The 26,083-nt window shown below is 39.6% G+C and overlaps 3 protein-coding genes across 5 annotated transcripts in view; all 3 read right to left on the reverse strand.

The window, feature by feature from the left end:
• Window positions 1-5,222, reverse strand: part of usp43a (ubiquitin specific peptidase 43a) — a 100,539-nt gene extending 95,317 nt beyond the window's left edge. The window contains exon 1 of the mRNA XM_069167419.1: window positions 4,319-5,222. Within this exon, the coding sequence (XP_069023520.1) occupies window positions 4,319-4,933 (615 nt within the window). The 5' untranslated portion in view covers window positions 4,934-5,222. The remainder of the gene's footprint in view (window positions 1-4,318) is intronic.
• Window positions 5,223-8,455: 3,233 nt separating this feature from the next.
• cfap52 (cilia and flagella associated protein 52) lies at window positions 8,456-19,368 on the reverse strand. Its single transcript, XM_069167843.1, has 14 exons — window positions 19,173-19,368; window positions 18,633-18,832; window positions 18,292-18,428; window positions 17,809-17,937; window positions 17,565-17,664; window positions 17,187-17,303; window positions 16,676-16,776; window positions 16,332-16,502; window positions 15,194-15,342; window positions 14,806-14,951; window positions 13,818-13,969; window positions 12,767-12,869; window positions 9,176-9,287; window positions 8,456-8,799 (listed from the first exon to the last, which is right to left on the reverse strand). Exons 1-14 carry the CDS (start codon window positions 19,231-19,233, stop codon window positions 8,624-8,626), a joined length of 1,854 nt encoding a protein of 617 aa, XP_069023944.1. The 5' UTR covers window positions 19,234-19,368; the 3' UTR covers window positions 8,456-8,623.
• Window positions 19,369-19,474: 106 nt separating this feature from the next.
• LOC138209336 (zinc finger protein ZFP2-like) lies at window positions 19,475-25,510 on the reverse strand. Of its 3 annotated transcripts, none has more exons than XM_069167845.1 (4): window positions 25,382-25,510; window positions 24,883-24,911; window positions 23,541-23,598; window positions 19,475-22,971 (listed from the first exon to the last, which is right to left on the reverse strand). In XM_069167845.1, the coding sequence occupies exons 3-4, from the start codon at window positions 23,587-23,589 to the stop codon at window positions 21,857-21,859; spliced, it is 1,164 nt and encodes a 387-aa protein (XP_069023946.1). In that variant the 5' UTR covers window positions 23,590-23,598; window positions 24,883-24,911; window positions 25,382-25,510; the 3' UTR covers window positions 19,475-21,856. The 3 variants fall into 3 exon arrangements, with proteins under 3 accessions (XP_069023946.1, XP_069023945.1, XP_069023947.1); XM_069167844.1 differs by lacking the exon at window positions 25,382-25,510 and adding an exon at window positions 25,304-25,351; XM_069167846.1 differs by lacking the exons at window positions 24,883-24,911; window positions 25,382-25,510 and adding an exon at window positions 25,304-25,380.
• Window positions 25,511-26,083: the final 573 nt, after the last annotated feature.

Raw genomic sequence — 26,083 nt, forward strand, 5'->3', positions numbered from 1 at the left:
TCAGAATAGTAAGAATTGATTTATTCCCATAGCTCCCAACACTGTGTCGTTCTGTCTTGGTACATAACTCATGAGAGGGATAATAAAACTGATGGAAAATGGTCTCGTATTGTGGTGCTTACCTATACAGCACAGACGCAATTCTCCTCATGTTCCTTTATTGTCTGTTGTCACAGCATCGTAGGTATAATGGAGTGCGGCTCACTGAGTCGTGGGAATGCATGCTGCTTTTCAGCAGCATATGGTGGCCCTGTTACCATATTTGAATGTGGTCTAGCTAGTGAGTTATAAGTGTGAGATGGACTGTTTGAGGCATTATTACTTCCCCTTCGACATCTAAGACATAGATACTACTACATTTCTGTAGCCAAGTATAAAATACACAGATTATTATGGCTATTGTATGCTAAAAAAAAAAAAAAAAAATCTCCCAGCCTCAAAGTTTTACACTGATAAAATATCAACAACAACAACAAAATCCCCCATCTGCTCGGCTGAAAAAGTGATACAAATCAAGCTGAAATGAGAGGCAGCCCCACTGTGCATGTCTGTGCAACTCAGCACGGAGAGTCCAGGTGGTGTGTACCTCAGCTTCTTCATGTGTGTACAATGTATACATCGTCAGCTCTGAGACTGAGAATGAGAGTGGTCCTCCTTGAAGGAAAGCAGAGACAAGACAAGGCAAACAAACCATCAGTCTCACTGCCCTGTTTCACTGTCACACACACCTGCACGACTCCCAAAATAAACAAGTCTGCTTAAAACACTCGGCTTTCTCTTTCCAACTGAGGTCCTCTGGCTCCACAGAGCTGCATCCCGTCAAGCGTAAAAAGATGATAAAAGTAGTTACTGTGTTGTTAATCCTTTAGGTCGGGAGTATGAAGCAGTAAAAAGAAAGAGCTCGCTCCTGCTGTCATCAAGTTAAATTGGTGGAGACAACTTTTGGACCAACCAATAAAAGGATATTTCCTCCCTCCTGATTTCATCACCATCAAATGTGCAGTGAAGCAGCAATGGCAAAGTTGGAAATTCGGACCTTTAAATGCAGCACCTTCATTCGGCTGATCACTGTCATTTGAAAACATAGATGCATTTGGGAGCCAATTACATAATCTAAATCATGGTGGACAAAGTTGATTATGCTGTTCTGATTGGTCATGTCACTGTTCAAGTTTAAAGTGTGTTTACTTCCGACTGACCAAATCTATCACCAACCATGTTCTCGTTCTTATATTAACCTTACAATAATGTCAGCCTGGCACCAAATGTGCACAAAAAGAACATTAACAGAGTCAGATGATGACACAAAAAGCTTCGAAGTCAAATCCTACCCAAACAGCACTAAATGCAGGCCGGGAACAGCAAAGTAACATTAGCGCCACAGCTAGAAGAGAAAAGGCTGATGATGTAACATTAGCATGAGCAAAACACCTTCAATTACAATTCAGTTTCACCCCAACACATACTCCAAGTATGTGAAAATCGTATTCATTATGAATAATCTAAACATTAGCATTATGTCCTATAATTTTGTATTCGCTGTAGAATATATTACTTATTGATTTGCTAATACCAGCCAACATGTGAATAAGAGAGTAATGACACGATCATGAAATTTTAGTTGACGATTCATTTTAATACAGAAATTCTGTTCATTTTACGCCACTATTCTAATTTAGGCTTTTGGAGAAGAGACATTTTTAGCATCAATAAATGTTTTGTTTTCCAGCTTTGAATCAAACACTCCAAGAAGATACATATTTAAAAGATTTCAATCCCTACTGTATTTTTGTGTTTTGGCGTCTTCAGCCGAGACGCTGTGATTTCTATTCATTATTCCTTCTCATTACCTAATGTCAATCTTAAACAGCAACAAAAAGAGTTCGAAAAGTACTGTAAGAGCCCTTATCTTAGGGGAAAGTTTCCTTTTCCACTTCTTTGCAGGCCAGTGCCTCTTTTGTAATGTGAACAAACTTGGCATTAATAATCAGATGCCAAAGCTGGCTGTCCCTTTTTTTAGAGTGCAGAATAGGGGGGTACTTATGAGGATCACAAGGACAATACTTTTGTTTGCCAGCAAAGTCTCTCCCTCCCTCGTTCTTCCCCACTCTTGAGTGCACACCACTGAAGGCATCTCAGCAGGGGGGATCCTCCTTTTCCAGGATGAATGCACTTGCTACAGTAAGCATGCTCTCTCCTGCCTCACCCTATGACAGGCAGACAAACACAAATCACTGTGTCGATGCAATGGGGTGAGGCAAGAAAAGAGGAATGAAGGACATGTTTTTTCTTTTTTTTTTATTGCAGCCAACCGTGATGAGAATATTAGAGTAAAATCAAGGGAAAACTGAATACCTCTATTTAAACATACACTGCATATTTTGCCATGAAGTTTAGAAGGTTATATTCAGTATTTCAGCATGATGACCCATCAGAGAACTCAATCATCATGTTGTGCACAGTTACAGGAGCCAGTTCAAGAGAGACAAATTAATATTCATTTGGATTTCTTCATTCAAGGCCTATAATCTATATCCAAGTACCTTTCAAGATCTGTGATTGTCCATATCAAACTTTTTTTGAAGACTACAAAGAATCTTGTTGGAGCAGTTGCACATGGCAGGACTTTAAATCATACATGCATGCAGGTGCTCGGCAGTAATGTTCAAAAATACATGACCCTAGTATTTTTCAGACTGAAACATCAAGCCCTGCTTCTGTATTAACCGTATTTCTGTTATAGCTTTAGAAAGCATTGTCTTCAATAATATGAAGAGCACCTATTCTATAATAAATGGCATCCCTTATAATGACTCGGTGTGTGTGTGTGTGTGTGTGTGTGTGTGTGTGTGTGTGTGTGTGTGTGTGTGTGTGTGCGCGCGCGCTCTTCTGTGTTGTTCTCATGTTGCATACCCCATCACCTTCAACTTCCCCCAGGCTGTTGATGCAACAGAGCACTTACTCTTCAGTAAGCCTGCTCGTTGACAGTCATCCAATAAGCCCAAAGGGAAGACTGAGGGCCCCACAGCCTCGGCGCACAACGGCCATGAGTGATTACATCAGCTGGGAAAGCCTTCAACTTGTTGATTTTACATCCTATTGAACAGATGAAGATGCAGTTGTAATGTAACCTCTACAGTACCATCACAGGCACTGAACCGCGTGTGTGTGCATAAGACAATACTCCTCGTCTCTTCCAACACCCCACATGACAGTCAGGGAATGCAGACAAACCACCTGACGCACTGGAACAGGTAAGTCAAACAGAGATACCACAGTCTGGGTGTAATCAGTAACCACTTGGCATGCACACACAAAACTACCACTACATCAGCAAACAATAATAAAGTGTCAAAACCAGGAAGTCAAGCCTCAAGGTGGTTTTATTACTACTTCTTCTCATCACTAATGTTTGTCTTCCCCCCTCGAACACTGACACTGTGTTGTCATTCACGGAAATGGGACATACAGGTTGATCATTAACCTCTGAACTACATTACTTCACACCTTAATTCTCATATTGTTTTAATATTACAGATTGTGAGAGACGAAGTCCTCTGCTTGTAGCAGGGCACTGGACACACAATTTTCACTACAACCATAATGACTGCAGAGGAAAGTTAACTATTTGGCCAGTATCGAACTGGGAAGATTTACATGAAAACATCAATTTAACCTTAACATAAAAGCATCTCTATCCATGGCTGAAGTAACCTGCATGGGGCCCCGGGTTGCACATTTCCTTTAGGGACCCTATCCTAACTACTTGTCTCTTGCAAGTAGCCCCATTGAGTGCAGCACACACAGCAGACAACTAAAGACAGCTTAATTATATTTGCCAAGTGAAACTAAAACCCTCTAGTATACTTCAGTGCTGGAATATTACCTTGGTGCAGGTTTGATGTGTCAAGTTTGTGCTAATTCTAATTTAGAATGCCTCAAGGTCCAATCATTTTGGTTTCATTGTGCTTTCCCAGAGCATGTTCACAGGCAAGTGTGCAATTAATCAAATAATCACAAGCACGCTGACACAGTTAACAGTTAAATTTGGGTGTCAGAAGGCCATGGAGTTTACACCCTATTAAAACATATCGTGTAGGCTATCAACTACACTTTTATTCTCTAAAGGAAATGTATTGTACACTTGTTGAAGAAAAACAATCATGTAATGTCTACTGAGTGCCATAAGAGAAACTTCAGCTTGGCCAAAATGGCACTGTCCACTGATGCACAGCTTGAGACATACACACATTAGGAATGCAGTCATATAAATAAGTAACAACCCAATAAATATCCATCCTGTGCGGTCTGTCCTCACCTTGAACTCCACAGACAGTTGCGGTATGTACTCCAGCGTCCAAAGCGCTCGAACCAGCGACGCCAGCTGCACGGTCACTTCTCCCCTGGCGGTCTGCGGCTCCTCTGCCCTCACCTCCCCGTTCACCCTCCTGCGGCACATGTCCGACTTGTACTGCTCCAAGCCGAGGTATTCGGCCAGCAGGTCCGTGTTGCTGAGGCACTGAACCACAGCGTTCATGAAACAGGTGTTGCCGTGGTTCTTCAGTCCCAGCACCCCGGGGGTCTTGTCGCCGTAGCACCACGACAGCCTGTCTCTCACCGAGCCGTGAGCCGAGGACACCGTGGAGCTCTTCTTCACGGTTCCTTCCCTGGACATCTGCGAACAGTCGTCTTTGAAACCCCCCGTAGCGCTTTGCCCGAAGCCGCCATCATCGTCCTCGGCGTCCCCCGGTTCCGCGTTGCCAAAGTGCGCCAAAGTACCCAAAGTTTTAAGCATTCTTCCCATGAAATTCCCAAAAGATCGCAGAGATTTTCTCCTGACAAACCTCCCAGTTTTGTATTTCTTGTCCTTTCGCTTGGTCGTTTTAGGTTTCATGGGTTGTTTTCTTACCTTGCTTTCCTTTCGGGTATCCATGGCTCTATCACTTTCCAGGACCGAGAGAAAATGAAACGAGCTGTGTGGAGTCGCACCTGTCTGCCGGGCTGTCTACCCCTCCTCCTCCTCCTCCGCTTTGCTTCCCTCCACAACCCCTACCGTTGAGGGGGCACCGACTCGGTGCCAATAAGGCACATGATTACCGATATTATTCCCGTGACATCTCCCAGTACTTTGTTGTCACCGGTCCGCGCGTTCTGCTGTGTGACGATGAGCGGTTTTCCTCTCTCCACACCACAGGCTCAGTTACACTTCCTCATCGAGGGCTCTCAGCACTGGATCGTGCGCCTGGCGTTCTTTGGACTCTCTCACCACCGCTCTTCCTCCCTCCCTCCTCTCCTGTCTGTGGCTCCACAATTAACTACTTGGAGGCTCCTGTCTCGGGCCAGCCCCCAGACGAGAATTTAATTAACCTGGATTAGACTAGTTTAGCTAAATAAATGCGTGCGTTATGTGCAGTAGAGTCATTCATGCTTGGCTGACAAAGAGCATTCAACTTTACACGGCACGTCTTGTCTGGGAACAAGGAAGTTGTTGTCTTTAATAGGTGTCAACCACCGTAGCCTTAAACTGCCCCCTGTAGGAACAATTATAACATCACCTGTAACATCCTTAGAGGGTGTCAAAGAAAACAGAACTGGCATTTGTTGCATGGTCCTTAGGGGCTGTAACGTACATGAGTCTAACCCCTGACCCTGTTTCCAGCCTCAGTCCTACAATGAATAGGCTGTGAATATTCAAAAGTATCAATGACGACCTGTCATGCGTTTCAGTGTAATAGAATAATGGTGCTGAATTTAGGAGACCAGGTGTCCCTCTTTATGTAGGACTGATCCCTTGTCCCAGGTCCCATTGAACAATGTGCTACATTTTGATTGGCCCTACGTTTTAAGAATTAACACTGCAGGACAGATATTTTTGTGAATGGCATGGAACAATGTTTGATGTTAATCAAACTGCACATACGTGGGTCAAGTGCCGGTTAGTCTGTCACCATCTTTACTGGGAACATCTGCTTCCTTCTATGCTTACTGTACGAGTATTTACATTGAATGGGACTTCAGTAAGTTGCAATCAAATACATTTTATTTGTTTGGTCCTTCACATGCTAAAAATTCAACCTGAATCCAGTCTATTATGTATGTGTATTATCTAAATTGGGTAAATATATCAACATGTTAGACGTCCTGTCATCATGTGTCCCACACAAACCTACTCTTTGTCCCATATTGACTTTGTTGGGATCTGGTCACCCTATGCCAAATTCATCTATTTCTGCTAAAAAAAAAAAAAGACTGTCCACATTTATGTAAAATCCCATGCTTTTTCCAAAGAAAATGGTACTGAGATGTACCATTCACATCACCTGCATAGGCACAGGCTCTACATTTGTTTAATTCTGCTAATGAAATACCTGTCTGCAACACTATCATTTACACAGATGTAGCCTGGCTTCTGTCTTCATGCACATTAAGCTGCTGCTACACCCTGGAAGCTCTACAAACTAAGTGAAATGGATGTTAGAGATTCACTTGGTCAGACACATTGTGTGCAGTTCTGCTTTTCAATAGAGCGCCAGCATCTTTTGTGCAATATTCAGATTGTAATCATCTGAAGCTTAATTTCACAGCTCACCAGTAGTAACAATTGAATTTAGTGGACCAGATGTGCAGATATTGAAATAGATAATCAGGTCTCCATCCATTATTTCCATCATTTTTCTGAAGCTCTTATTCATTGTTAGAAAAAATGAAGACGTTACACCAGCGTACCAAATGGACAAATACCATGGCAAAGTGTGACTTCACATGTTTCTGTGTGATGAAGAGGTGAGAGCTGAGAGGTGTTTTCTCTCCCCCCCCCCCCCCCCCCACTCTTCTACCAGAACGCGGTGAGGAATCATTATAGATTATTAGACAGCAGCAATGTGCTTCAGTAAGCAATAATCTACCTGCTTTTTGTCTCTACAGTAGCAGAAAGCGGAATCATATCTAAGTCTAAGTAAAGCATGCATTTAATGCACTATTTAATGTAGCTTTTTTTTTTATACCGTTTTTCATTGTAAAATCGAATGAAGCATTATTCAGACACTTTAATGTGAAGAGTGTGTTCCTGTTCCTTAAAGTGAAATTTTAAATCATGGAAATGGTCTCTGAATACAGCCTATGCGGGGCATTACCAACTAAGAGACTACACTGCTCAAAAGGTTTCATCTTTTCACTTCTGTAGACACTCAATAACCAAAAATAAAGTCAAAACATGTTTCATAATTTTTGTAAATTGAGGAGAAATCTAAAAATGCAATCTCTCATTCATATAAGTATTAATCCAGTACTTTGTATAAACCCCAGCTGTTACAGCTTCAAGTCTTCGGTGAGTCTCTACAATCTTTTTACACCTAGATTTGGACAGTGTTTCCGATTCTTTCTGGCAGATCTTCTCAAGCTCCATCAGATTGGACAGGAAGAGTCTTAACTGCCGTCTTCTGGTCTGTTCACAGATGCGGACATTTGGACAGGGATTTAAGTCGGGGCTGTCCATTTCATTGATCCTTCCCTCAATTTCTTCACTGTAAGGATGCAGGTGATGAGCAGTGCCTGATGTTTTCTACATGTATTGCTTAGAGTTATGTCCAAAAAAAGTGAGGTTTTTGTCAAATCAGACCAGAGAACGTTTTTCCTCATGTTCTCTATGAATCCTTTAAATTCCATTTGGTAAACTCCTTGCAGGCTGTCACGTGCCTATTACTCCAAAGTGGCTCCTGTCTGGCCACTCTGCCTTAAAAGCCTGATTGATGGAGTGCTGCTAAATGAGTTTTCCTTCCAGCTGGCTTTCCCATCGCTGCATAGGATGACTGAAGCTCTGTTAGAGGGACTGTTGAGATTTTGGGTCACCTCCTTGAAAAGGACTTCTTGCTCAGTTCCTCAGTTTGGCTAACTCTTGCAATTTGAGCCCTGCTGGTTCCAAACTTTTTCCATTTCACAGTTACAGATACCACTGTGCTCCTGAGAACACTCAGAGGTCTTAGAAGGTTTCTTTGACTTCATAGCTTGGTTTTTGTCTTAGCATGCACTATTAACTGTGGGGCTTCACTAATACCTCTCTGCCTAATCACTGAGATCATCTTCAGGATAATGACAGCAAACAGGATGACCACACTTGACCACAATTTTGAGTGTTAAAGCAAGGCATTGGAATACTTTTTCAAATAAAAGATTAGAATTTTCAATTTTTATTCAATTTGCTAAAACTTTTGAAATCATACTTTGTCATTATGGATTACGGAGTGTAGATTTATTGGCAAAAAAAAAAAAGGCAATTATATTCAGTTAAAATGAATAAGAATTTTTTTTTACAAAATTGTACAACACAAAAAAAGTGTACAAAGAGTAAAGGAGTCTGGATATTATGAATATATTGTCCTTTTTTCAGAGGAAAAAGAGCATCCAATACAGCCATTGTTGCTTACTCAAGCTACATTTATTTCTTGTGCTCACAGTGGAATTCAGTTTTGCAGTGTTAATGTATAATTGTTGAATTTTTTTGAGTAAAATTTGCGAAGTCAGAAGGAAGATTTAGGGAGAATGTTGAAAAAAAACCTAAGATTTAGTCTGGTGGACTAAAGGTTTCTGTTTCTTCTCGTGTCCAGGACTCGACGGAACCTTAAAATTAAGAAGGGTGAGGGAACTTCCACCGTAGAATGGCTCCATCTACACTGGTGCTAAGTAAGGTGCGGTTGTTGGAGCAGATCTTAATGCTGGTGATACTGCCACCATGAGCTATCCCTTCATGGGTTACTACACCGTCCATGTAGTCCCACACCTTCAACAGTTTGTCGTCGCCCCCTGGCATAAAAAGGGGACAAATATATCAACAACCTTAAAGAGAAGACATGAGAACATACTCAGCAATATTTGAGAGTAAAAACAGAATTATTAAAAAATAACAAGAATGCCAAGATCAAAATGAATCTAAGATTTTTGTAATACAGTTCTTTAAAAGACTAAAACTATATTTACAAGAAAAAAAAGGCAATCTTGTTTTGATCTGTATTTGAGGATAATCATCAATGACGCTGGGGCAAGTGTATAATGAGCCCCCATACATCAAAGAGAGTTTGTAGATTACTAATTTATGTTTGGTTGACTTGTACCGACATAAAAATCAATCAGAGGAGCACAAGAACAATAGAGCAAGCCAAAAAGGTGTAATGGACCAAACCTGTCACAAAGTGTTTGCCGTCCTGTGAGATGTGCATGCCATTGATGGCCCCAGATTTCGAACCTTCCAGTTCTCTGATGGTCGAGCCATCATACACGTCCCAGTAGGTGATCTGAGAAGGACATTAACAGTAATCCTGAAATGCAGTTGCAGGTGGTATTCCTTCACCTGAGTGTGCTTGCCTGATCTTTTCTCTCTCCGATCTCCTGTCACACCAATCAGTCGAGGTAGATGGGCGCCCACCTGAGTCTGGTTCTGTCTGAGGTTTCTGACTGATAAAAGGGAGTTTTTTTTCCTTCCTATGTGGGAATAGTTGAATTTCTGGGTTTCTCTTCATAACGTTGTAAGGTCTTGACCATACTATGTTAAGTGCCCATGTTGTATTGTGGTGCTGGTTAAATAAAACTGACTTGGATGAATTGATTTTACACGAATATTGTGAGATCTATTTTCTTTACTGTTGTGGCACAGTCTAATTAAAGTTATAAAGCAAGACATCAAGGAGAAAAAATGATCAACTGTGTACATAACCTTTTGATCTCTTTTCTGCAGTTTGAAGTGTAGTATATATTTTAATTGATGTGGCTGTTATGCAGACTTTTACTTAAGACATGATGCGAGTGACAACATATGTTGTTGTGATATTTTGTTACGTCGTCATTTCTATTTTGGTCACATGCAATATGTGACCTCAGAATCACCTCAAATACTTTTGTATTTTTACTCTGTGTGGAAATGAGTTCATTTGTTGTTAAATTCTATTAACGTGTCACACATGCCTATTGAAACCATGTTTGCTGATTTTGATCATCCCCATGGTGTCACGGTTGTCAAAGTATCAAGTCTCACAAAAGGCAATTGTTGGCTGAAGTTATTTTTAACACCAGCAGCAGAAACATCAGAGTACCACAGAGCAAACGGCCCTTTCTTGTTATTTATATGACCGATCTGGTTACATATTAAAAGAAAAGTGCTGGAAATGATGTCACATGGATTTGATGACTAAAGTATTTCGAGTCATCCTGTATGAATGAGTAGAAGATTTATTGGCTCACCTCAACACTGATATGAGACCTTAGGTCTGTTCAGAAGTCCAGAAGCTTTTAAAAAGTTAGTAAAACACATCCAATTTGCACTGCATTCAAAGTCGATTAAACTCTCAAAGAACTACAAGGAAATTTACAAATGTAAATTTAAGCTGCTGTAAAAGCAAAGGTTCATGTTCCACAGAGCTGCTCAGAATGAGAGCAGCATTTACCAGAATAGCCTCTGAGACAAAATTTAATTTATCTGCCGAGACCAATGTAATGTAATCTCACAAACACATATCAAATGTAGTTGGTTATAATGAAAAAAAAAAAAGGGCTGCGTAAAAAAAAAAATAAAAAAAAAAAAAAAAAAAAAAAATCATATTTATAGCTTCAGGACTGCAGAATGAGTCTCAAAGCAATAAGCTGCCCCTAAAAGCCAAAGTAACATTACTGCCTGGACTGTTTTGAGTCTGAAGTATTCTTCTGCCTCAGAGTGGCATATTTAGAGGCAATGGTTTCCTCAAATTTATATTTCCACAAAAATAACTTTGTAAAACATAATTTAGAAAAACAGAGTTACCAACAGTGGGAGAAATGGTTCATTAAAACCAAATACAAAGTCCTGAAATCTTTTTAAAAATCTTCCTAATGTAATTTTGTGTGAAATCAGAATGTAAGGCTTACAGCTGTACAAAATATTAACATTCATTCAGTTAAAGCCTGTGTTGCCAACAAAGTACAGTTCATGCCGTCTTTCCCCACAAACAGCAAACAAAGCTGAGATTATTGAGGACTACCTAGTGGTATCAATATTTTTATGGACAGTATACTGAAGTATGATGAAAGATACTGTAATGATGTTCTCCTCCTTCTTCTCCCCCACATCACTTTACCTCTCTACTTCCCCGCTACAGTCACGACCTCTCCCTCCTTTCAGCAGCTTATTAGAGACTCCCACCTGTGTGAGTTGTCTTGGTCCATCTGTGTTCCCTCCATCTCAGCCTGGGAGACTGGCCCACATCCACGACATATATGTGCCATCAGGAAATTAATTATATGCAGTAAGGAAGAGAGGGTCTGAAACCTCAGATCTGTTCTTGGTAGAGTTCTACAGCCCTAAGTTTACAATTAGTTTAGATATGCCTGAGCTACAGTAAACGTTAGTACCTTCAGATTTAGGTAATGGATTGGTTAAAAATATGCATTCAAAATGACACACAAAGATGTCACAGTTATCTGTTTTCATTCTATCCTGAACGAGTACTATTTTATTATGCTACATTCCCCTTTTAGCAAATTGAACACAACAGCATTCCCTGGAAATAATGTAATCAACCTTTCAACTATCATTCTTTCTCCTAAAAAGCATACTTTGAAAATGGCGAGTCAGCACCATATTCTCTCCACTTACTGCGCTATCAAAAAATGCATCATCATCATCATCATCATCATCATCATCATCATTATTATCATCATCATCATCATCATCATCATTCTCCTTCACAAAGCAAACCTATCTCATTAATACAACCCCTACCTGACCCGGCACCACACTCTATTTTTTTTTTCTCTTGGCCACTCTCCTCCTTTTCTATTTCATCTCAGTTCAGTTGGTTTGCTTTCTGTGAATTAACTCATAGAGGCTGGGAGGTGAAGTAGGGTTGAAGTAAAGAGAGGAGAAAGAGAGCGTTACTATTTGTTGTCCCAGACAGAGCGCCTGTGTCCTGGGATGAGCAGATGGTGAATCTGGCTGGCACTTGGGTGGCATCGGCACATCCGCAGGAAGGCACGAACACCACAGCCCTCCCCCTCTATCTCTTCCTTTCTCTGAATACCCCCCTTCTCACTCTCTCTCCGCTCACTCAGCACATCCACAAGAGCCGTGTTAATCAGCACAACTTGTCCTCACCTCGCAGCATGCAGGGACGACGGCAATATGGGTCTAGTATGTGGCCGAGTTCAAGGGGTGTGGATAAAGTGCACAATCAAGGAAACAAGTGGTTCATTCTGCCACAGTGAACTTCCGACCTTATGTAAATAAGTAGCGCTGAGTTGATCAAAATGACTCACAAAATAACAGACTTAATGGGTGTGTTTTTGCCCCAGTGACTAGCAGCCAGCACAATGCCTTAATTATGTTGGGCGGGGAAACAAATGACAAGCTTTTGGCACTAATCTGTGGACATGCGAGTGTGCGTGATTGTGCAAGTCTTCACTGTGCCCTTCTGTGTTGATCTTACCAAGGCAACAGGCTTTTCTTTAACGCACATTAAGTGTAGATTATAATAACAGTAACAGCTGCTGAGCACCAGTCTCTTTGCAGGGGAATCTTTCGCTTACCAACTCTTACGTAACAGTGCATGAAAACAATCAAAACACATCTTGTGGTGAAGCTTCATAAGCAGACCTCTGAGGCTGCTGTAATGACATAATACGCGTTGGGATATAAATTGAGTAAACCATGTTTTTACACAACTGCCTACTAGAACTGCCTAAAATGTACTAAACTACAGAGAGAAGCAAACAAGCAAACAACAGTATCCACAGTCCCAAAACACACCTTTCTGTCCGTGCCGCTGGTAATGATCTGGTAGTCCTCTGGATGGTAGCACACTGTCCGGAACAGTGTGTTGGAGATCATCATTTGAAGGCTTACGAATCGCCTACAGGAGGAGATGCAGAGAAACCAGAAGACAGGATTAAAAGAGAAGAGGATGAGTTTCACAGGAACAGCGGTCTTCAAAATGTGCAGAAAGTGCCCTGCGCTCGTAGCGTGGGCACTGACCTGGGCAGTTTATGGTTAAAACAAAATCCTCTCCAAGTTTTGAACAAAATATGTCATCATAAAGCCAATATTTGTACTGTGCTCTCACATGCCAGATCTCTAAAATATGCATAAACACCACACCATTATCTCTGTCTAAACAAAACTCATTGTGTGGGGCTAGACAGGGCAGCTTGATTCATTGATACACTTGCCTGTCTCATAATGAGCTTGTTAGTGATCGTACTAAAAAAGGAAATCAATGCTACTTTTGATTAATACAGCCTTGAAGCCTTTAATCCACAGACTTGTTCATTGAAGAGGCTAGACAGTGAAAAAAATGTGAGCACAGTCAGAGTTTTTAAAGGTTTTATTCTCCTCACAGAAGACGCCCACAGATAAAAGGATTTTAAGATTTGTTTATTAGGAATGCACTGGATTTATTTTTATTCCAACTGTACCACCTAGTCACCAACGAACAGCTTCAGTATTTTACTCTTATTACAACTCCGACAGCACTCACTTTCTCTCTGAGTGCTATGTATTTTTCATTAAATAATGCGATTACTGATTCAGTAATGTGCCGAGCCTCTTTTTTTCACCTCACTTGCTCTGAGCTAAATAAATCTAGCTGTGGAGTGAAATTGAGAAATAATTAATAACCAGTTAGACTTAGAGCAGAGCAGCTTTGCAGTGGTTTATGGCATTTCATAGTACTACTAAAACATATGTGAGAGCCAGAAAGTAGCATTTCATACACTAATTGTAAAAGAATAAAGACATTTGTGCGTCTCTATTGTTGCCTGTTCTGGAGTGTAGCAGGGTCTGCAGGTGGGCTACTACTCACACGATGTCCCAGATGATGCAGGAACCGTCAGAGCTGGCAGTGACACACTCTTTGTCACAACTCTTGATTTGGACACTCGTGACAGAGGCTTTGTGCTTTTTCATGTTCTCCAGTAGCCGATGGCCGTATGGCAGCAGCTCCCAAACACGCACCTGCAATAGGTGAATCCAAAGTCATGAAGACTCACAAGAAAACCTTTGTATATAATACATATAGTAATTATATATATGTATATGTATATATATAATACACAATCCAAATAATCTCTCATCTTTGATTTGTAATGCAACTTCATAGCTATGGACATAACAATCAATCCATACTTGCTGAAAAAGATCTTCCAGTTTTACTTTTGACCTTTTAAATCTGTCAAACTGCAATCAAACTGTATGCCACAGTGTTAAACCACGTGTTAAAAAGTTGAATAAGTATTTGCAGTGTGTGTACAGTGTCTGTATCATGAATAAGCAGTTTAATGGATTAAATCCTGTAAACATTTGCATTAAGATCCTAAAACTCTCCTCAAAACCTCACATCTACTTGTCTGAGAAAAATTAGCAATTGAAATTTTAACACTTCACTTGGGATGTACATTTTAAATCAAGCCGGCGGAGGCAATCCACAATCAATACCAACAATGCACAAAAAACTATTTTAGAAAAGTCTAGAAATAGCTGTGACAGGAACTTGCCTGCTGCACACACATAATGATGCATGACGCTGTATCTCTCTTCCACTCATAAATTTTTGTTGATAAAATAGCTAACAGGTTGGGTGACAAGATAAGCCTCCTTACCAAAACTCTGAGACAGAAGTGCATTGTGTAACCAGCTAACATGTTAGAAAAATTCGAGGGTTCCACAAGTATAAAACACTTTCATGGTGGTAGTGAAAATCTTTATGACATTACATGGGTTTACATCTGATAAGATGAACATTACACACATTTTGAAAGAGTTATGGGTGTATCAATATCATGTCAACTGACCTGTCCTTCTCCCCCTCCACTGATGATCCTCTTGCAGTCCCTGGTGCTAGCGATGGCTGTCACACCCATTCTGTGTGCATTGTCAATGATGAGGGTGAGCCGGCCACTTTCCGGTGCAAACACACGAATCTTACCATCATTCCACGCTGGAAGACAGTGAAATCAATTTGTACGAGGTCTGTTAATGAGAAGCTTAATATAATTCAGTACATGAAACAGTATAAGCTTCTTGTAAGTTGGTAACTGAAAAGAAAGTGTTACAGATTTCTGCACTATTGTGTTTGAGATGGATTAACAACAGCTCATGAAACTCATTAAAAAAATTAATTATTCCTTGTAGTAATGAGCTAATATATCTTGTTTGTAGATATCTCTCCCTGATTCCCACCACTGATGATGCCATGTCCGTCAGCCATGAAGTCCAAGGAATTGCAGCTCATGTTGGGTACAGTGATGCGCAGCAGCTCTTTGGACCTATCTATGTGCCAAACTCTGATGTCCTCATCAGAGCAGGTTGCAAATATTTCAGATGTTCCACTAGAAGAAAAATAAAGAGGGATGTGGAATTAACAGTTATGTGAATGTGGGTTATCACCATCAATTATAAAAGTGTTAGCTGAGTTAAAGGCATATTTCCCAACATGTCAACAGTTATACTTATCAATATAACTGTTGACATGTTGAGGTTAGATTCAGTATTTTACCAACCACTTTCATTTTTCTCTTCATTTAATGGACTGGCGTTGATGTTTTATGCATATGTCACCCTCTAGTGATAATAATTGGGAACTGAAGAAATGCATTATGAAAAATAGTAATTCAAGCAGACATGCTCACGCTAAAGGTTTAGGGAATTATCGTACAATCCAACAAATCCAATAAATTCCAACATGATGATTTAAAAAAAAAAAAGAGGAAGAAAAACAAAAAGGAGAGTAAGATCTATCTCTTCTAAATATAAATCTAAGACAGGCCAGCATATGAGGTAAGGGTAATAACACTTCTTGATGCACCACAGCCTGCTTTTAAACACTATTTCAGCTTTGTGTCAAGCTTTGGAAAAAACACTGCAGATGCATTGTTGTTTTTGACAAACGCGACAAAAATTGAAAATGTGGATTCATTTCTATGCCAATCTGCAGCAGCAGCTGGCCCAACATTGTTGTTTCGTTGTCTTTATTGTAATCTAAATAGGCACTGCTGCTCTTATAATGTCAACTAACCATACATTTTTAAAATGTAGTCATAAACATGACTTTAAACATTGTCTCACAAATACTTTTATCTCGATTACTATCAGGGCAAAATGATTCTATTACAGCAAAAGGCCGTTTCATTTATGTGAATTTCAGTCAATTTAGGACATTTGCCAAATGTAAAAGCAGAAACAAGGCCATTTGACATTTGATCCTCTCTGGTGGGTCCTACAACCAAACCATAAAAAAAATTAACAGATGGTAAATGTTTTTTCATCAGTGACTGATGTTGTTCACTTGTTTAACCTGAATGGTCTGTCTGCCACTTACAAAGGGATGGCTACGTCCTTGACAGCATTATTGTGGCTGGTGGATATGAGTTCAGCTTTGAAGTTGTCATAACTGAAGCGGTACATCTGAGCACTCTCTGTGCCAACAAAGAGCTGCCGTCCCTCTTCTCTAATAGCGATGGAGGTCACCCCCTTTTCCAGTTGGGCTTCCCTAATATAAGAGGAAAAAAGAAAATGAAGTGCTAGACAATAAACACTGTAAAACGACACAGTAAATCTATTAATATTATTGTAGTATCCCTGATTTTTGACCCAATGTATAAAATACAGAGAACAAAAATCTGTTAAACAATTAAGGTATTTTTATGTGGATGTAAGACACACTTAAGAGGTCTGAAGTTAGTACTGGAACACATCTTGAAGGTGCCAGATCCAGAGCCCACGAGCAGGTCCCCAGACTTCAGTATAATGAGGGCATTGACACCCTGCACAGAAAAGGTAGAAGCAGTGACATTTAATGATTGATCCTGAAAAAGTTAATTTTTCAAATGGCTAAACATTTGATACTACCAATAAACCTGGTGAATTTGATCAAATATTGCAATTCTATCTGAATTAGTTAGAGGACGTACATGCAAAAAGCTCCAACATTTTATAGATGAAAGACTCGTAGTAAAATATATATTCCCTCAAAATGAAAAGACAAGGAGGTAAATAATGATCCATAAAAGATGTAAAAGAAATTGCACATAAACATGTAATAAAATATGTGACATGAGAATAGCCAATACCTCAATTTACACCAGGAATACTTCATGGAGAGCAAGTGTAACCAAAGCCTGAAATTACCTCCACAATGCCCAGGAATAGAAAGACTCTCGCTGTGATGACTTACCACGCTGTATTTTACTTTAGCTGGACCACAGTCACTCATAAGTCCTGTCTTCAGGTGAATTTTCAATATGTCACCAGAAGTTGTGCCACAGAAAATGAACTGATCGTCCTCTGAAATCTGAATAACAATATTAACAATTTAACATGAGCAACACTACCTTACCTCACCAGATTTGGCGACGATAGATTTTTGGACAATACAAAATGAAAATACAACTGTCCAAGCCAGTGTCATATCTCCCCATAAGCATCTATTGCAGCTGTACAACCAATACTTCAACAGTTTTTGCCAATAAGCATTTTTAAGACCTATTAACGGTAAACCAGTTAAAAAATCTGGGAAAAACAATGCAAATGATAGTTTCTCATGGCCTCATACCGCTAGACATTTCACAGTCCTCTTCAGCTTGCTCAGCTTACACTCTGTGGGCCTGATCTTTCTGTTGGGGAGGTCCAGTTCCCAGGCTCGCAATGTTCGGCTGCCCAAAACAAAACCAGTTATATTAAAACATTTACTAAAAGGTAAGACGATAAGATGCATAGTGAAGTTAGGCATGCTGAAAAAATAATGTACGTAATAATCTAGGCTGTTTACATAATGCCAACAGACATTATTCACTCACTTCCCAGCAGAAATGAAGATATTGTCATTTGTGTTTGAGTATTGCACAGTGAGGCAGTGACCGGAACTCTGAGCTGAAGCTGGGCTCCCACAGATGTACTGCTTCGTTTCGATATTCCATAAAACTATACTGAAAACACACAGCAAACACCTCACACACTCAAAAAATGTAGTATATGTACAGTTGAGTGAATTTACATACAGTATGTCGGGTAAGACACCAGGAAAATCTTGCTTACTTACTGAGGAGATAGCTGGTCATTTATATCCAAATATTGTGTATGTTAATGGTATTGTGTTTACTCTCATAAACACCTTGCTACTGAAATCTTGTAATAAGGATGAAAGACATTTAAATAAACAGACTGCAAAATATCTCAGGGATTTTTAAGGAAGTATCCTGCTTATGATCTGATCATGTTCCTCTATTTCGCATTCCTACGTGATGGTTATTTGGGAAGGATAATCCAAACTCTATGTTTACCTGCCATCGTCCTGACCCCCAACGGACACCAGGTACTTGTCATTGGGAGAGAAGGCCAATGCCTCAACCTTTGCCTTGTGGAGCAGCAGCTGGGCATGGACTGCTCGCTTTGCAAAGTCCCAGATTATCACTAAAGCCTAGGAAAACATGCATAATTTCATACAACATGTGAAGATCAATACATATATGATACATTACAAAAACAAAAACACACAAAAAAAACTGCTTTCTTCTTAAGAACACAACATCAAGAGGAAACAAGTAATCAAAGGTGGTGGCAATTGATAGATTAACCATATGAGAAACTTTACATAAGGAAAATGTACCAAAACTGTGGCTACCTTGAAGCCCATAAAGTTGACCTGTCCAGAGGCAATATATAATCCACTTTTTGACACTGAAACACAGGATACATTGTTTGTGTGCCCATGCAGGAACTCCTGCTCCCCATCCTTGATTCTCTTGAGGATGATTGTGCATCCCAGAGGATAGATCAGGTACTCTCCGTCTGGATGGACTCTGAGGCCAGAAAACACGTGTCCTGATGAAATAAACGAGACGTATAAACACAAAGATAAACTATTTGTGATTATAGTAGATGCTCTCGTTTGAAAAGGTGGACGAGCAGAGAATAATGAGCACGTGTAACCTCGTCAAGGTCAACGTGGATTCAAATCAAGTGACGTCCAGTTAAACTGCCGGCTCTTTCGAAAGTAAGAAAATCTCTCTCCACTTTGCCCCAACCACCACTTAAAATCTTTTTTTTTTTAACCGTAGCTAGAAGATTAAAAATATCACGACACTAACATAGCAATGCAAACAGCAATGAAAAAAAAAAAAGAAATTAGGTGAGTATATTAGCGCGTAGTTTGAAAACTTACCGTTGAACCCAATGACAGCCTCCAGTTCCAGTTGAGGTTTCCCCGATGCTTCATTAGCCATGGCTCCGAGTAAAACAGCTTTCACTTGTGAAGTGTTGAACTCAGCTATATTTATTTATCGATAAATTTCGCAACAAATGCTACCGTTATTTCTCCGGATAGTTGCTCCTCGCTGCTCAACCAAACAAAACCGTCACCTAGCAACAGCGGAGGCTGGGTGGGCCTGGGTTATTTGATGGTGACGGCTCTTTGCTGCATTCACGTGCAATCGGAAAAATAAAGAGCAGTCCAAACAAAACAAGTTAAAGTATGCTGGTAAATTTACCCATGTGAAAACAGGGGTCAAATCTTACAACTATAAACACAAGGCAGATTTGTACTATGTCTGAGCTATTAGCAGAGAATTTGCAGTGAGAGTGAATAAATTAAATTGAACAAAAATTAAATCAAATTAAACAAACAAACATAAGTGAATAAACAACTTTTTACAATAACAGGCTACAAACTGCTTTACAATTTTCCTCACACACACACACACACACACACACATGGCTACAGAGCTACCATCTTAACCAACTTAAGGTTCAATGTCTTGCTCAAGGACACTTCAGTGTGCAAACTGGCAGAAACCATGAATTGAACCGCCAACCTTGTCATTAGTGGCAACCTGCCTCGACATTACACGATGAAAACTAAAACACTGAGGTTACAGGGAACTCTCATTTTTACAAGTATCAACATCCAGCAGAATTGTTTGAGACAAGGTAACAGTGTACATAATAGAAATACATTTTTATCACATTTCTTGAATACACAATTTTTGATAGAGAGCCAATTATGTGGTGGTAACTAAGAACTAAAAGCACAGTGCATCGTATCTGTTTATTAACAATAAGCTCTCATGTACGTAGATAGTCAAATCTATGGATTACACAACCACACCTTAAATATGCAGTGCATCTTGTATATAAAAGGGCACTGTAATAAAAACAAAAAGTTTAAATGCATTTTCATTTTAAACAACTCATACCTGTGGAAAACTGCTCCTGTATTCTACGGTTTCAAACCACCGTTCACCATTTAAGCTTTGAAGTGCTTTCACTTCTGGCCATATTGTTGACATTGACACAGCAGGTGTCTCTTTTTAGTGGTGACCAGTAATGTACCTGCACAGAGAACAGCATAACAGCACTTTTCTGCTTTTATTTGGCACGTTAACCTTTCTGTGATGGTTTTATTATCTAAAAAGTAGAGAAATAGTCTATTTTTGGCATTTTATTCTTTATGATGAGGAATTGGCTGACAAAATTTGAAAAACAAACAAACCAGAGACCAATTTGGTTTTATTAACTGAAGTAACAAATTCACTCTGCTACATACCAGGGTATGGACTCCACCATGCACAAACTTTTACTAGCTTGGTTGTAAGCCAAACAGGATTTTTTTTTTTTTTTTTGCCTGCTAAAGGGGAAACTTTATATAAAGTGACAAATGTTTTGGTAAAAAAATCTGGTATGAAAAACTGCTACTGTTCAAATACATGTCCAAATCTGTCATAAAGGGAAGATGTGAAAAGAGATAACCCACAATCTGCAGTGTGCTAAATTAGAACATATTCTAGGCATAAATTTTAACGGCCAACACATGACAAGAAAAACATGCTAGAAAATGTACCTTCTGTACGAGAAGCAATCAAACATTTCGAGAAGGGGAAGCTATAACCCTTGTGAATAAGTATCCCAAGCTTTGTGGCTTAATCAACATCGACGGCTAAGTTACATGTGTTTTTTGTGACCACTGGCATGTGCATATAGAGGCGATGTCATCATGGACCTGAAAATAGAGAGAGCACATCCTATTTATTTTTTTCAAATTTTTAGGGAACAGAAAGTAATTACAAAGAGCCAGATCCGGGTACGGCTGGGGGGTGGGGAGCAACGGTTCAGTGCCATTGCACCAGAATTCAGGTCATTTGTGCCGAATGTTTTCCATCAGATGCCTCAGAACATCACAGTAGAACTTCGCATCGACAGTCAGACACTGGTTGACAACTTTACAGTGTACAACCCCTGGAGTTTCAAAGAAAACTCACCTCGCTGCGCTACTGATCCGATGTACCCATTTGAGTTTTGAAAAACGATCTGGCTTTCTTGAACTGCGAATGCAACTCAAGACACCTTGCCAGGCTCATGGCTTCATTACTGAACATTTTCTGATGCATTTCAAGGGTCTCTATTGCTGATTTGCAGAGTTTCACAGAAAATGTTATGTTCGCTCTTTGTGCAAATATAAACATATCACTTGTCACAAAATCGTTTGTAACTCAAGTGTGGATGTTGATCAAACAACGAAACTTGAAATACTTACTCATGATGGTTATAGCTTCCCTCTGCTCAGTGAACATAACGGTGCTGTGCACCATTTGCGTGCATCAGGAGCAATCTCCTAACTTTTTATTGCCATTTGTAAATGTTACAGAGAGAAAGGTTTCATCTGGTTGCCTTTTACTAAATTCAATTTCTAATTGATAATTTGTGGACAATTAACAAAGCAAGCTGCCAGGTGGATAACCACAAAAATTCAAAATTTCTTGTCAATGCCTTTCAAATAATTAAATTGTAGCTTAACCGTCTCCCCAGGATAACTATTTGCAGATTAAATGTCCTCTAAGGATTTCACATCTTTCAGCTGCTGGGATTCTCAGAAGGTCCTTCAAAACTTAATATGTCTTTGGATGTGTCCATCTGTTGGTGTGTGTGTGTCCTGCGGTGTCTGCTAAGAGAATGGCTCCATGAAAACCTGCGACCACAGGTGAGGCACAGATACGGTCTTTCTCCTGTGTGTGTCCGCTGATGCTTTGTGAGTGACTTGTATCGTGTGAAGGTTGCCCCACATTCGTTGCAAATATATTTCTCTGACTTAATGTGGACATTTTGTTCGTGTTCTTTCATGTTGCCCAGCTGAGAGAAGCCTTTACCGCACACAGGGCAAAGATGTGGTTTCTCTCCTGAGTGAGTCAATCCATGAATATTCAAATCCTGGCGTGAATAAAATCCCTTTCCGCAGATAATGCATTTGTACGGTCTTTCCCCCGTGTGGCTCCTCATGTGTCTTTTAAGTCCCTCAGAGCGGGAGAAGCAGCTCTCACACAAGGTGCATCTGAAGGGTTTCTCTCCTGTGTGGGAACGGAAGTGCCGCCGTAGCTCTGAGGCCTTGAAAAAACACATCCCGCAGTCTGCGCAGCAGTGGGGTTTTTCTGGCTGCTCCTCATGTGTCTTTTCGTGTGCTTTGCAGTGACTTAACTCAGAAAATCCCTTTCCGCAGACTGAGCAGGTAAAAGGCTTCTCCCCAGTATGCATTCGCTGATGACGGACAAGTTTGTTTAGTTTACTGAATGTCTTCATGCAGTATGAACACTGATGAGGCACCTTAGGTTTCTTTGAGTGCGTGCGTTTATGTCTCTCTAATTTTGAAGGCCGATTGAACACTTTTCCACAGTCAGGACAGGGATGCTTGTTGGTCCTATTGTGGCAATTCTGGTGTCGGACCAGTTTCTCTTGTTGTGTGAAGCTCTTATCACAGTGTTGACACTGATAAAGAGTCTTGGTCTTCTTTGTGTGGACAGGTTTATGTCTCTCTAGTTTCGATGGTCTGTCAAATACCTTCCCGCAGATGGAACAAGGGTAACACTTGTCCGATATGTTGCTCTCTGGCTGTTTGGCGTTCTCGGGCTCATTGGTGGTTGAAGCGTCAATGAAATCTGACTGTGAGATTACCTTCACCACGACTACTCCTGGACCTGAAGTACAATCACATCGAGAAACAGCGTTTGAATACTTTAATGAATGAAGCGACAAAACAAATCTGAGCAAAAAGATGAACATAGTGATGAACTTTTATCAGTGACTAATATTACTGTATTACTTATTTGATACATTGTTTTTTTAACTATGTTGTTTTTTACTCGTTATGTCAGGTTTCCACTATCCACTATGCTGCTGTAATCCTGTAAATTCCCCCACTGCGGGACTAATAAAGGATTATCTTATCTTATTACATGAACACACAGGAAACATCAAGTGGGGTCTAAGGATGTCTGAGATGGGTGTAGAAGGGAAAAACTGGATCCAGTGGGACATACAGTGGGATATACTCCATGTTCAGGGTTGCCGAGTCATTTTTCAATATATTAAATAGGCATTCAATCTTCTCCAAGCATTAGTTTCCTAAACCTTATGACTTCACTTAACTGCATGAGGAACCAGGCTTAGTATTAATGGAAAAAAACAAAACAAGTGATTTGTTATTAAAGTGTCGATCAAAGAGGGGGGAAAAAATAAATAAATAAAAGCAACCATCAATACATACTTTCCTCTGATGGTTCTGTTTTAGGTACAGGTGCCGTGTCTGGGCCCATGGCTGCAGCCTGTTGATGGACAACACATAAACAGACATAGACAAAATGGGAAATGATATCAAAACATCATGTTGTAGAGCAGTTATTGAGTGTTATTGATTTTGGAGTAAAGAGCAATATTGGGAGTTTGAGGCTGATAGTTAAATTGATATTTAAGTTTAAAAAAATCTGACAAGAATATACAAGTCGAGAGTGGAGATGTTAATGATTAAGAGTTGATTTGGGTCAATAAGTAATTTGTTAATAATTAATCAAGCCATTTGTTTATCAAAACCAGCAAGCCATGTAACTACAGAGAACAAGGCACAATTTTGTCACTCCTTTCACATAGTGTGTTCTGAAAACTATAACTGTAGTTAACTCTGATTTTTCAAAATACATACATAAGTGTCAAAATTTGAAACTGTTGATATAATTAAAGTTGATTTTTTTTTTATTATTATTATTATTTAACAATTACTTGTTAACATGGCAAACTAAGGATGAAGGAAACTGTTTAAAACTTGCGTACATTTTGCAGTTGAAAAACCAACTTGTCAGTGCTCTCTGATTGACTAACTATGCAACACTGATGCTGTTGCTAAATTACCTCAAACCTAGTTTGGCATTTTGTGCCCCAATTTTTTGCTTTCTGATAATCCCACATACACACAAACACCAATATATCTGCAATAATATAATATTGTCCCGTTCACTAGTTTTGCTACTTTACACTTCCTGTCAAACAGTTTAGCACATTTCTGTCCTACAACCCAAAGAGCTGAAGTTATTGAGAAGGCACAGAACAAACATGGCAGAGATGCGATCAAAGAGAGACACATGTTTAGGGCCATTTCCACAAAGTTAGACGACAACATGTTTTGCAAAGCAGGGTTAAGGTATATGGGTAAAGTAGTGGTTTCATTACACATCAAACTATAATACTAAAGTTGCAATAGAGTATGAGACTGTTTTGCTATCCAACAACCTGTAATGTTGTGGGTTGCATTCGCAAAAACAATAGTTGTTTTCTTAAGCCATCACCAAGCCTTGTGTCGAAGTTTTTTGTTAATCATTATTTCTTTAGCTCGAGTATATCATGTTAATGATGAATGGTAAACTTCCCAGAGATTCAAATAGGTAGAAAGAGACAAAGATATTCATCTGATCACCGGTTGGACATCCTTAACAGATACCAAGCACCTCTGAAGCAAGGTTAATATGTTTAGTTCCACTATGGGACTTTTTTTTTTTCTTCTTTTAACTGTATCAATATGAACCATCAAACAGCTATGTATCTTTAATAATGCTTACCTTGGGGGGATAGTACTGCACATCAGCATCTTATTTAGGTAAAAGAGAAAAAAAGGGAATACGACACCAACAAAAGACAATGTATTTCAATAGAAAATACTTGAGCTTGTGTGATTAACTGCATCTGGGATTGTCTAAGGTTTGGAAAGATAATGTTTTCTTTACAGATGGAACATTTGCACGACAGCTGAACTAGTTGTGAGCTCAGGTTAGCTAGACCCCGTCTTAAAACAAAGAAAACCAGACCGCTCTCCGGTTAAAGTCAATAATTGTTTTGGTTGGTTTTTTTTTTTTTTTTTTTATCGCTGGAGGTTAGCTTTAAATGTGGGTGTCGTGTTAAAAAAAAAAAAAAAGGAAAAAAAAAAAGCGTTTAATAAAACACACACACAAAAAAAAAAGCTTGACAATGTTTGCTAGCTACCTTCGCTAAAGCTAACGTTGCCGTGTTGGGTAACTTCGCCGTACAAGACTCAGTATTGTATACAAGATTCAGGCCCACCTCTGGAGTAATCCTTAAAGGAGAGAGTTGTCACATCACCGTTCACAATTTAACCCACTTAGGTCTGAGGGATAAGCGAGTTGCTGCAGCTTGCTAAAGCTACAGCAGTTCGGGCATGATGTTTGTTCCCTTCGCATGATACCTTCAAATGCTCCACGTAAGTTTGGCACCCGGACAGAATTTTGTATTTATTTATTTATTTATTTATTGTCGTTTAATTGCATAGTTCTTGCGCTAAATAACTGCTTTGTGACGCTGTATTAATGTTGAGAAGAAAATGTGACTCGTGTTCTACGTCTTTTTTTTTTAAATTTAAATAATAAAAAAAAATGTGTCTGGCAAATAATGACAATTGGTACAGTGGACACTTCAATGTTAGACATTGACTGACAACGGAATCCAGATCAATTGTATTTTTCTTGTTGACATTGTTATATTGTCCGAACAAACGTCTTTTTTTTTTATTTGTTATCACTGAAGAAACTAAAACATTTCCCTCCCCGTTCAGATGTTACTGTGAATGCAAGCATCAGTTCCTACAGCACTAGAACGCGGCACAGTTTTCATAAACCTGCAAAAATGAACCAGTTTGGTAAGTGATTGTTGCAAAGTCTTGCTAAATACATCCGTCCAGCCCCAAACGTATCAATCCAATCTGGTTCACTTTGGCATTATGTGCAGTTACACCCACGCGACACAAAG

Source organism: Embiotoca jacksoni, unplaced genomic scaffold, assembly GCF_022577435.1.
Source record: "Embiotoca jacksoni isolate LCO1_2020_lvr unplaced genomic scaffold, fEmbJac1.0.p SCAF_4, whole genome shotgun sequence".
NCBI lineage: Eukaryota > Metazoa > Chordata > Actinopteri > Embiotocidae > Embiotoca > Embiotoca jacksoni.